At 36.4% G+C, this 12,345-nt stretch overlaps 1 protein-coding gene across 2 annotated transcripts; it reads left to right on the forward strand.

Moving 5' to 3' along the window:
* The first annotated feature begins 4 nt into the window (after positions 1-4).
* BRIX1 (biogenesis of ribosomes BRX1) lies at positions 5-11,135 on the forward strand. Of its 2 annotated transcripts, XR_013445520.1 has the most exons (11): positions 5-301; positions 3,249-3,360; positions 4,620-4,663; positions 6,152-6,222; positions 6,499-6,548; positions 6,654-6,727; positions 6,890-6,940; positions 7,079-7,180; positions 8,217-8,345; positions 8,586-9,552; positions 9,740-11,135. XR_013445520.1 is itself a non-coding variant. In XM_036107432.2 (10 exons), exons 1-10 carry the CDS (start codon positions 143-145, stop codon positions 8,853-8,855), a joined length of 1,062 nt encoding a protein of 353 aa, XP_035963325.1. In that variant the 5' UTR covers positions 5-142; the 3' UTR covers positions 8,856-11,135. The 2 variants fall into 2 exon arrangements, 1 of the variants encoding a protein (XP_035963325.1); XM_036107432.2 differs by having other exon boundaries at positions 8,586-11,135.
* Positions 11,136-12,345: the final 1,210 nt, after the last annotated feature.

A 12,345-nucleotide genomic window follows, 5' to 3' on the forward strand; every position in this document is an offset into this window, starting at 1 on the left:
TGCGCGTGCGTCACCAGAAACCGGAAAAAGGTACCATCGAGCCGGGGGACTGCAGAGCCGAGCGCTCGGTACCATAGAGATCGGAAAGGGGAGCGAGCGGCAGAGCCGGAAGGAAAGCCGAGAGCGAAGGCGGTCGGGCAAGATGGCGGCGACCAAGAGGAAGCGGCGTGGAGGCTTGGCGGTTCAGGCGAAAAAAACAAAAAGGAACGAAAAAGATGCCAAGCAGCCAGCTAAGCTGCGCGACATGGCAGAAGAGGCGGAGGAAGAAGAGGGAGACCGTATCCCAGGCCCCGTTTGCAAGGTAGAGAGGGCTTTCATCCAGGTTACACCTGCGGCTCTACACGCCTTCCCTGGGGCCACCTCCCTGATGAGAGCTTTGCTAATTTCGAAGTTGCCTGTCTGTTACCGGAGCTCGGTCTCAGCTCTCCTCCCGGTCAGACACCGCGCTTACAGCTAGCTCTCATGCACGTGGCCGTCTCCTGGAGGCTGCGGCCGAGGAAGCGGGCGGGCTTCGGAACGGTTCACAGGGAAGCAACCTTTGGGGTACTCAGTCCCAGTGTTGTGTCTTCTCATTACTCCATTTCCCGCCCTTGGGGGTGGTATTGCTTTTCCTTAAAGTTATTTCTCGCTGTTGAGTATATATCTTCCAGAAGTTACTAGTCCCCCTATTCCGCCATAGCTACTGTCAGTCAGGGATCCTGAAGCTTGTTAGGCGGTCCTTTAAAAAGTTGCTGCCCTTGGGATAATGACTTTGACTTGTCTGATCAGGTTTTTAACTCTTAAGGGATGATGAAAGCTAGACTAGATAGAATGAACTTTTCTCGTATTCAGACTTGTTATATATAGGTCAGGTACTGTACGAAGTTAGGTTTCCTCTGGCTTTGGGATTGCTAAACTAGAATGTGACTTTCTTTCTGAAGTGTTGGGAGTTTAGAAGGAAACTTAAGAGCTCATGTAAGTTCATGGTTTGTATTCAAGAGAAGGTGAACACAAGTTGTTGGGCTTAACTTCCTTTCCGTAAGCTAGGTCGAATACTTTGGACACAAAGATGGTCTTTGATTTATTTCTATTTTGATTCTATTTCTACTTTCCTGGCCCTTAGCATAGCACTTTAGCAGGTAGTAGGTGATAAATGACCACTATGGTGGCAAGCACCAGGAAAGGAGTTAGCTCTGAGGGATGAAAGATGAGTTTAAATTCTAGCCCTACAGATAATTAATGTCCACGTTTTGAGCTCTTTTGTCATCTGCAAATTAAGAAGAAGAAAATGTGATTTACTTTTTATGAAGAATAAGCTGGACTTCTAGAGGATTTTCAATAAATGTTAGTGCTCCCTCTTCCCTTAACCTGGAAGGAAATATGGTAGTATCTATGACCTGAGTCATATTATGAGAAATTCTATGGAAGTACAGACGGTAGAGGTTACTTTTACCCTAGGACAGTCAGGTAAGGGATCAGCCCTTGAGCTGGATCTCAAAGTAAGGGCACAATTTTAGTATTCAAAAATGAGAGGGAACAATACAAGGGCAAAGAAGAAAAAATGATCAGAGGCATTGATGTGGAGGAAAAATGAAAATAGAGCCAGATTAGCTAAAAGGTAGGGTTGATTTAGGGCGATAGTGAGGTGAAAATAGAAATGTATTTTAGAATCCAGCGTTAAAGCTATGTTGTATTGGAGTTTGTTTAGAAAATCCTGGGAGGTTAAGGATGTGATTGAAACAGTGCTTTAAAAAGACTAAGCTGGTGCTTGTCGGCCAAACCTATTGGAGAAACACCTGTCTGGGAAGGCTAGCCATTTAGGAGATTTGAGATGATAAGGATCTGAATGTGGGTACTTGGAATGGGAGGGGATTAAGAGACATTAAGAGTTGTTTTTTTTTTTACTGTACTGTATTTATGTATTTATTTTTTTATTATTATGTTATGTTAATCACCATACATTACATCATTAGTTTTTGATATAGTGTTCCATGATGCATTGTTTGCGTATAACACCCAGTGCTCCATGCAGAACGTGCCCTCCTTAATACCCATCACCAGGCTAACCCATCCTCCCACCCCCCTCCCCTCTAGAACCCTTAGTTTGTTTTTCAGAGTCCATCGTCTCTCATGGTTCATCTCCCCCTCCGATTTCCCCCCCTTCATTCTTCCCCTCCCGATATCTTCTTGTTTTGAAAACGAAATTGACAGCATTTAGTAGTGCTTATGATATAGGAGAATAGGGCAAATAGATGATTCAAAGCCTGGGGGATGGAAATGATGGTTGCATCATTTAACAGGAAACTTTATTTAAGGTTTAGTTTTCTAGAGTTGAATTTGAGGTATTAAGTCAAATACTTGGTTTATTAGGAGTGGAGAGAGTTCCTTACCTTTCTATAGATTTGACAATTGAAGCTATGGAATGATTATGAGAACTCTGTCCTGGAGAGAACAGAAACCAAAAGAGGGCTAGGAAAGACACTTTGGAGTCAGGAGGAGGAATTGGAGAGATGGAAGAAGAAAAACCAAAAATGAAGAAAGCCAAGGAAAGCATTTCTGGGAGGCAGCCATGGTCAGTGAATACTACTGAGAGATTGTCAGGATTGTTTGGCTTACTCCCTGGAAGCTTTTTATGAATATTATTGTGTCTCTACTTACATACAAGAAGTTAACTTTTCCATTGGCTATGTTATTTTATTAGAACTAAGGGCTATCTTAGCTTGCTTTTTTGGATAGGGGATCTAAATTTTGTCTTATTAAGAAAAAATGGGGACTTTTTAAGTTCCCTTTTTTGCATAATCACATGATGCCATGATGCTTTGCCATTTCTATCCTATATGACAGATATGTTATGGTTATGGTTATCTGTCATACAGAATAGAAATGGCAAAACATCTAAATAAGGGTTTCATGCTGTTCTTGCCTTCATGTCTTTATTGATTTGCTTGCTTGTTGACTATCTTCCCACATAAGAACAGTGCCTGACTCCTGGTAGGAACTAGTAAATATTAATATTAAAATGTTCTCGTGAAAGGAATATTGACTGAGGAGTTTGTTCTGAATTCAAGGGTGGAAAGATTCTATGTATAGTGAAACATCTCAGTTCCCTGAATTACATACATGGGAGAGAGGCAGAATTAAGGATGTAGTCTTGATACATTAGAGGATGGTGGAGTAGTTAAGAAAGCGATACTTTTAAAACTATCTTTAAAAAAACAAGGTAGGTTCAGTATGAGATTTAAAAATCTTAACATTTTCTTTTTGTTTAGGGCAAGTGGAAAAATAAGGAACGGATTCTCATCTTTTCTTCCAGAGGAATAAATTTCAGAACAAGACATTTAATGCAAGACTTGAGAATGTTGATGCCTCATTCTAAAGCAGGTGCCTTTATATCATACACTTTAAAAGTTCTTATTTATCAAGTTATCTGTATATTCTCACTTTAAGTCATTGTTTAACCTTGTCATTTGTTCAGCCTTTTCAGGTAAAGAACTCTGTTGCCTAAGAACAGTGACAAGATTTTTCCAATTAATATTTTGTTAGAAATTCTTTACAAAATTCATTAAATATTCCCTTCACTTTCTTAGATATCCTATTATCAAAATATTTCTTGAAGGTCCAGGAATGCCTTCATTGTAATGCTCTCAGAGGTCACGAGCTGGTTTGTCCTTCTAAGTAATTGAGGACTGCCATGTATTGCTATCTGCATTTTTTTTCTTAAGTTGGCTCCACACCCAGTGTGGAGTCCAACATAGGGCTTGAACTCCCAGCCCCAGGATCAAAACCTGAGCTGAGATCGAGAGTCAGACACTTAACCACTGAGCTACCTAGGTGCCCTACTATCTTTGTTTTTTTGCAAACAAAAAAAAACCTGTTCTTTTTTTTTTTTTTTAAAAAAAAAAAAAACCTGTTCTTATTAGAAAGTTAATGGACCAGAGTGGGATTTGAAGCACCTTTAATTTGGGGCTCAGCCTACTTCTAAATGCCAAGATACTCTTTTTAGCAATGGTGTATCTTGCAGGCAAGTGAAGTTTTAAGTTTAGAACTGTGGCAGTACCATCATACAGCTGTTTTTGTGCCTGTGTTGGAAGATGCTTTTGGCTTTAATTCTAGGTAATAACTTTGTTCCTTAGACCACTGTTTCTCAAACTGGGGTCCGCTGTTAGTATCTTTATATCTCTGAAACTAATAAGAGATCTAATTTTTTTTCTGTGATAATCTGAAACAGTTTTTTTCAATCCATTTCCTTGACAACTATGATTCAGAATTCAAAGAAACTTTCTTCAGTTCAAATTTTGGTTTCTTTAGTGAGTGTTCCTTAAACTGCAATCCTAGAACATAGTTCAGTTTGTGAGAATGTTTCCATATTTGAAAGGGACTTGTGGAATATGTAAAGTTGACTAGAAACACTGCTTAGATCATAATTTATGATTCTCGAGGACTGTGTTCTAATCAGCCATTTTTAGAAAAAATGAACAAGATTTTTAAAGAGGTCATGTGTTTTTAGGTCTAATTTGAAAATAAAATCTCTTTTAAGCTGAAGATTATAAAAACACTTAAAATACTTTTTTAGAAAGCATGTATGATTTGTTTGAAGTAGCTTTGAAATCTTACTTACTTTCTTTTTTTTCTTTTTATAGATACAAAAATGGATCGTAAAGACAAGTTATTTGTCATTAATGAGGTAATTTTAGATAGTAATTCAAGTAAAATAAAATATTTTGGAACACTAAAGATAGTTGATTTAAACAATAAGTCAGTTATTCAGTGACTTTTAAATTGTAAAAGGTAACTCAGACAAATTTTCTTAACTCTTCAATAATCTGCCTTATAAATTTTTATATACTGTCTATTCTCACAGTTTAGTGATTCAGTATATATTACTTTTTGATCATTCTTATGTTTGTCTTATCTTACCAAACATATTGAAATTTCTGGAAGACAAGGATTATATCTCTTTTTTTCTTATGTACAATACAGTGCTAAATTTATAATGGGTACTTATTAAAAAACTATCAACATGTACAAAATAAATTAAAAGTCCATTAAATATTTTTATATTTATCCCCAAACCACACATCTTAGAAAGTATTCTGCCAGTATTAAAGGTGATACACGTGGTAATTGCTCTTAAGATACTACAAATTAGTAATAGGTTAATTTTCAAAGTATTGTTGAAGATACTGAACTTATATTTTAAAGCCAACTTTTAAAAATTTAGAGGAATTGTGTTTTAAGTTCATTTCCTTTCACTATTAGAAAAGCTTATTTTATTCATTTAGCATGGATTTTTGAACCTCTGTTATAAATGGCCTTATTCTAGTGCTATGGAAACTGTTTAACAGAAAAACTGCCCTGTCATCCAGTGGGGCTTACATTCCAATGGGGGATTCAGTCCATGAACAAGTATAATTTCAAGTGAAGATAGGTGAAAAAAAACCAGTTATGAGTTTCCAGCAGTTGAGGCTTGACTAGAAAACAACCAGCTTAGTGTTGTTCAGTATTGTTGTTTGTTCTAAGACCAATAGGAAACAAAAGCAGTGGACCTAAGAGTTTTTTTATTAAGTTGTTAGGTTTAAAGTCTCAAGTAGTTGAGAGTTGATGAGTACTGTATTAGATAGTTTATGAATATTATAGTAATATAAACCTTCAAGATGTTGAAGTTTAATTCAACTTGAAATACGTTTTCTATACTTCTGCCTTTCACCAGTCCCTTAGTGATTTCACAAAATGGAAATCACAGAAATGATAGTACAGATGAGGAAGAAAAATCTTAAATTTCTTAAGCTTAAAATCAAAATGCTAAAGAGTTAAAAATAAAAATAACCATTATAATGGATGTAGTTGGTTCTTAAAGGACTGTATTTTCCTAAGATTGATGAGGCTCATTGTAGTGTGCTTTATCCCTCGGGTATCTTTTTTTACTTTTTGTAGGTTGAACATGGGAGTATGTTAGGAAGATAGAGGTTCCCAGTAAGCAGAAGAGAGGCCAGAGTATCTTGTTTACCTTAGAATACCGAAGGGGAACTTTAAATGTTTCTTTTTGTGAATTTACCTAGATTTAGACCTTGGTAGCCTATTAACCTGCTTAAGTATTTTTGGAGGAATCTAGATATTAATTGCTTTGGTTCTCATTTTTATTATCTACTTCCTTTTTTTATACTTTGTTTAGGTTTGTGAAATGAAAAACTGCAATAAATGTATCTATTTTGAAGCTAAGAAAAAACAGGATCTCTATATGTGGTAAGAATGTATTAAGTAGGATTTAGGTGGAACTGTTCTTGTAAATGGATTTATTATTTATATCTCTTAGGTTATAGACTTCTTTCAGTCTTTAATATAAAAAGAGAGGGCCAGGGGATGAAACAAATTCATTTGATTTCACAAAAGTTGAAACCTTTAAAGAAAATTAAATATGTGGATGTTACAAACATGGTATGGTGTCTTTTAAACTGTGAGATAGTAAGAATTTACTACATTTCTAAATTCTAATTAGTTGAAAAATTTCCTATTTTTCAGGCTTTCAAATTCACCTCATGGGCCATCTGCTAAATTCCTCGTTCAAAACAGTAAGTTGACTCAGTTTAAGATTTTTTTTAAGACATAATTAAAAATGCTCTTTTGGGATAATTGTGCCAAAGTTATGACTACTTTTGTTGTTATATTTTTTCTAGTCCATACCCTAGCTGAACTAAAGATGACTGGAAACTGTTTGAAAGGTTCTCGGCCCCTTTTGTCTTTTGACCCTGTAAGTTTCTCATTTAGTGTATGAGGTCTAATTTTCTTAGTCTGCATGGTTGTTTTTTAGTGGATGTAGTTGTGTAATTCAATTTAGTTAAAATTTCAAAAAACCCACAATTTTAAACAAAACACTGCTGTTGTAAATGATATGTTCACTTTATTTTTATAGGCTTTTGATGAATTACCACATTATGCTTTGTTAAAAGAACTCTTAATTCAGGTAAATATCTTTTCTAGAAAGTATTTTTAGTAATATAAATGAGTGTCTCCTTTGGACTTTTTGTTAATTTAGCTATCTAAAACATACATGATATGCGCTAGAATGAGAAATTAACACTTTTTTTTTTTTTTTAACTAGATCTTTAGTACACCACGATATCATCCCAAAAGCCAACCATTTGTGGACCATGTGTTTACTTTCACCATTTTGGATAATAGGATATGGTTTCGGAACTTTCAGGTTAGCTTTAATTAATTTTTAATTACACTTTGAAATGAAGTAGGATATATAGCATATAGCATTTGTAGAAGATGCAAATAATAAGTCCTTTTGTTTTAAATAGCTTTTTGCCCCCACAGAGTCGTAGCAGTTAACTACTATCTCATACTTTACCTACTTCTCTACTTACTTTTCTCCACGGCTATCAGTTGGTGTGCTGTAAGGGTTTGCTAACATGCAACTGTATATTCAGTAAGATACAAGTTTCTCTCTAAAGAGGTTGGAATCTGGGGGTGGAGGTTGTTAAGACTTAGAAAAACATGATCCCTGTAGAATGCATTCAATGAGAACTGAGATGAGTCATACAGCGACTCATTTAGGAGGAGAAGTGATTCTGGAAATCTTGAAGCAAGAGTTTGGCAGGATAAGAAGTCAGAAAGGTAGAGAGGTGGAAAGAACAGCATGTGAAGTAATCTGGGTTCTTTCCTGCATGGGTTGTTGGATACCTTGCAGTGTGAGTTAAACATAGCCCCTTAGCCTCTGAGGGCAGACATACCTGAACCAACAGTGTTGTGTTAGTATTTGTAGTTCAGAAGTTGCCTCTTAATTCCACAATCAGGAGCCATTCAAAAATAAATTTGGCCATGTATCCTTTTATATACCTTTTATATACCTTTTAATCTAATTTGAATTAGATGTCTAAATACAATTTAGGGGTTGACTTAAATTTTAAAAGGGTTCTCCACAGGGTGCTTTAATACATTCTGTTACAGTGGTAGCAGTTTTTAAAATTCATTTTAAAATTCATTCAATATGTGCACTGTGAGAAGCAAGATAAGGACCAAATTGAAATTACTCAATTTTGAAAGAACACCCTGAAAAAAAGTTAATATTTTCCCATGACAATTACCCGTAACTAGTAATATATTTCAGAAAATACATTCCACCTTAATTTAATTGGTTCTCACTTGTTTTAGGCATATTTGTAATGAGGTTATAGCCTAACTTTGAGGAATAGTATATCCAAACCAAAATGAAATGTTTCCTTTTATTGAAGATCATAGAAGAAGATGCTGCTCTTGTAGAAGTAGGACCTCGCTTTGTCTTAAATCTCATAAAGATTTTCCAGGGAAGTTTTGGAGGACCAACTTTATATGAAAATCCTCACTACCAGTCACCAAACATGGTAAGCTATTTTTGTTGTCAGTGGTCCCTGGATGCCCAGAACTCTCTGGCCAAAATGATTCTGTCAAGCAATTTCTGTTAACTATGAAACTAAATTTGTTTTTTTGCTGCATACAGTCTTGTAAATTACTACTTTTTTTTAATGACAAAAGTGAAGGGAAAATAGGACTCATAAGTGAATGTCCTCACCATATGTAGTATGTTTTTATTTTGAAAGCATCTGATTTTTTTTTGTTTTTAGCATCGGCGTATCATAAGATCCATCACAGCTGCAAAATACAAAGAGAAACAACAAGTGAAGGATGCACAGAAAATGAAAAAGAGAGAACCAAAGACTATTCTTCCACATGATCCCACTGCAGATGTTTTTGTTATACCAGCTGAGGAAAAGCCGATAGAAATACAGTGGGTAAAACCAGAGCCGAAAGTTGATTTGAAAGCAAGAAAGAAAAGGATTTACAAAAGGCAAAGAAAAATGAAACAGAAGATGAACAGCGGGAATGCAAAATGAATCAGTGGATAACTAACTTTTCAGTAATTTTATATTTATTTTGTATTCAATGTGTAAATACTTTTTATTATCCAGGACTACCTTATATCTCATTAGTGTGGTATTTAAGACAAAGAAAAATCAAATTAAAATTTGTGGCTTCCGTGGTGTGTATGTTTTTCTAAATATCACCATTAGTGATATTTAGAACTCATCAGTTAATTTCTGTTTTTTTGGTTTTTTTTTTCAAAGCTTGTTTGGTGTTACTAAAAATTTAGCACACCTCAGGTTTAGGCCTGTTTTCTTGGATTAAAATTTTGGGTTTAGCAAAGCTGAAATTCAAACAGATTTATTGGGTCATTATTACTTTTAAAACAATGAATTAGGCACTTTGAGAGCTTAGTTTCGGATGGTAAAGTGCAGATAGACTGGTAGAAATAAAAAGCATCTTACTGAGGTTGGAGTCCCCGAGTCACCAATGAATGAGGCCTTGGAAAAGCCAATCTTTGATCTTGTTTTCTCACCTCAAGAAAGTACAGTAGGGCACCTGAGTAGCTCGGTGTGTCTGCCTTCGGCTCAGGTCATGATCCCAGAGTCCTGGGATCTAGTCCTGCATCATTGGGCTCCCTGCTCAGTGGGGAGTCTGCTTCTTTCTCTGCCCACCCCCCTTGTGGGAGTGTGCTCTTGCTCTCTCACTCTCTGTCTCTTTTACAAAAAAGTACAGGGGCGCCTGGGTGGCTCAGTCGTTAAGCGTCTGCCTTCGGCTCAGGTCATGATCCCAGGGTCCTGGGATCGAGCCCCGCATCGGGCTCCCTGCTCGGCAGGAAGCCTGCTTCTCCCTCTCCCACTCCCCCTGCTTGTGTTCCCTCTCTATCAAATAAAATCTTTAAAAAAAAAAAAAAAAGTACAATAATTCTTAGGTTTTGAGAATCAAATGACTTAATACATGTGTTGAAAGTATTTGTAGATTACAAATTTAATTTAGAAGCAGTGGGTATAAATGACTTGATAATTTAATAGTAAAAGGAAGAAATAAGGAATAGTAGTTGGAGGGCACTGGAACATTTGAGTTTTTCCCCTGATGAAAGAACGGAGGTGAAGAGCACAGGGCTTACCCTCCTGGAGGTCAGTTAGTAGGAAGGAAATACAAGATTCTGGGTGCTAGTGGCCGTGGACAGGTAGGTGGCTGCGTAAGAGAGAGACTGATACATATGCACATATAACATAGGATTGGATCATGTGTGTGGTGTTTTGTGACCCACTTATTTTTATTTCATATTAATCACTTCCCCGTGTCTTTATTCTACAACATGACTAATAATTGCACAGTATTCTACTCTGCTGTAGCTGTACAATCTGTCCCTTATTATGGGATAGTATTTCAGGTATGGGTGCTTATGGCAAACATTTCTTGACAAATTTATACCACCATTGTGGTTTCCTATAAGTGGAATTCAAGTCAAAAGATGTGAACATTAAGAAATTTTGATTGTTCCCCTAAATACTGTACTTCACCAGAGGTCAGTGTTCATTTATTGTACCCTTGACAACAGTGAAATAATTTTTTGTCAATTTGGTAGGTTAAAAAAAGAATACCCCTTTTTGGGACTAATCTTGTTTTTGTATGGTAGTCATCTTTTACAAATTTGTAAGAGCTCTTCTATGGCAGGGTCATTCTAGACATCTTTCCTAGTTCCTCACTTGTATTTTAATTTTCTTTATTTTGAATCTGTAGGCAGAACAATCAATTTTCCATTATATTTCATTTTTTCTTAATTTTCAAAGAAACCTTGAATGTACAATTAGGCCACCTTATTTTGAAATAGTCTACATCAGGCTACTTATCGTGAAATCTATATTAAGCAGGTGATTCAGTTCAGAGATTCACTTTAAATACTTGGGTGGGGGTAATGAAGGCCAATTCTGGTTAAATGCAGGCGGAGAAAAAGCTTATTTATTAAGCAATTGAATATAGCCTGGGATGAAAAGTTGTATTCAGGATTTGTATCTAAACACCCACATCCCAAGAAGTTAATTACAGGTTATAAAATAAACTGGCTCAACAAGTTGTCTGAATGAAGACCCAAACTTTTAACATTTTCTGAGGTGTGTGTTGTAGAGTTTTAGTGGACTTTCTTTAGCGGTTTTGATTATCAGTTTCTACATATTTTCCTGTCCCAAATTACTTCCCTTTCACGATAATTTATATGGGTACCTCATTTGAATGAGAATTCATCTTCTTTCAAGTTCATGTTCATTTAGAAGTCAACTTGTTTAATAAAGATAATCCTTTGAAATTTATATCCAGTGTAATTGTCTTTGTATTTCTGTACAATGTTACAGGCGGAAACAGTTTTCTCTTCTCTAAGGAGGAAAAAGGCAAGTGACTCACAGGTTGTAAGCAAAACCAGATGTAGCTGGAGGAAGAAAAAGTTCTATTCTTTGTTACTTTTTATCCCTTACTGCCAGTCCCATTCTCAAATGGGGAAGTTTCCATTTTCACCTGTATTCAAACATCTCAATCCCTCTCCATTGCCAATTTACAAACTAAGGTGGGATAGTATCTTCCTTCTTTGAAAAAGAGGCAGGTGTATGAATTTCAAGTATGGGTTGGTTGAACAGTAGTGTGTGGAGAAACTTGATGAGGTTTAGGGTTGGTTGGTTTTGATTGTGCAGTGGGCAGGATATTAGGGAAGCGAGGGACCACCTTGTACAATAGACTTAGAAATAGAGCCAACTCTTCTCTTCTCTTTACACATGGTTCACAAAACCCACACCTAACAACTGACATATGTAAACATTCCACATTACAGTGAAATATACTGGTGTGTATATTAAACCAATATATTTTAATGACAATTAGGATACTATTTTGACACCTTATCAAATTGGAACAGTTGTAGGGATCTTCCATCCTGTAATAACAGTGTATCGGTTGGATCAACAAAAACTACTTAAATACTATCCCTTAACTGCATTCTTAACAATCTAGGAAATGGAGGATTAGAAGCCAGAAAGTTAGGGTTAAAGAGTGATGGATGGATGGGTCAGCACAATTTTATCCGTATCGGTGGTAAAACATTTGGTATGTTATTTTAAAATGTGTTGATGCTGGGGCGCCTGGGTGGCTCAGTCGTTAAGCGTCTGCCTTCAGCTCAGGTCATGATCCCAGGGTCCTGGGATCGAGCCCTGCATCGGGCTCCCTGCTCCGCGGGAAGCCTGCTTCTCCCTCTCCCATTCCCCCTGCTTGTGTTCCCTTTCTCGCTGTGTCTCTCTGTCAAATAAATAAAATCTTAAAATAAATAAATAAATAAATAAAATGTGTTGATGCTCTCTCAAATTGTTCCAGTTTAAGGTATCATATTTACTGTTATTTCATTGCAAATTGGTCAGGATGAACAGTATTAGAGATCTCGATAAGTGGCCACTGAAGAGAGTTGAAGAGTTAAATCCTGTATTCGGTTCACCTGAATCCTGCCATCGATCAGTTGGGGAAGCCTGAGCAAACCAC

The sequence above is a fragment of the Halichoerus grypus genome, chromosome 2, assembly GCF_964656455.1.
Source record: "Halichoerus grypus chromosome 2, mHalGry1.hap1.1, whole genome shotgun sequence".
Taxonomy (NCBI): Eukaryota; Metazoa; Chordata; class Mammalia; order Carnivora; family Phocidae; genus Halichoerus; species Halichoerus grypus.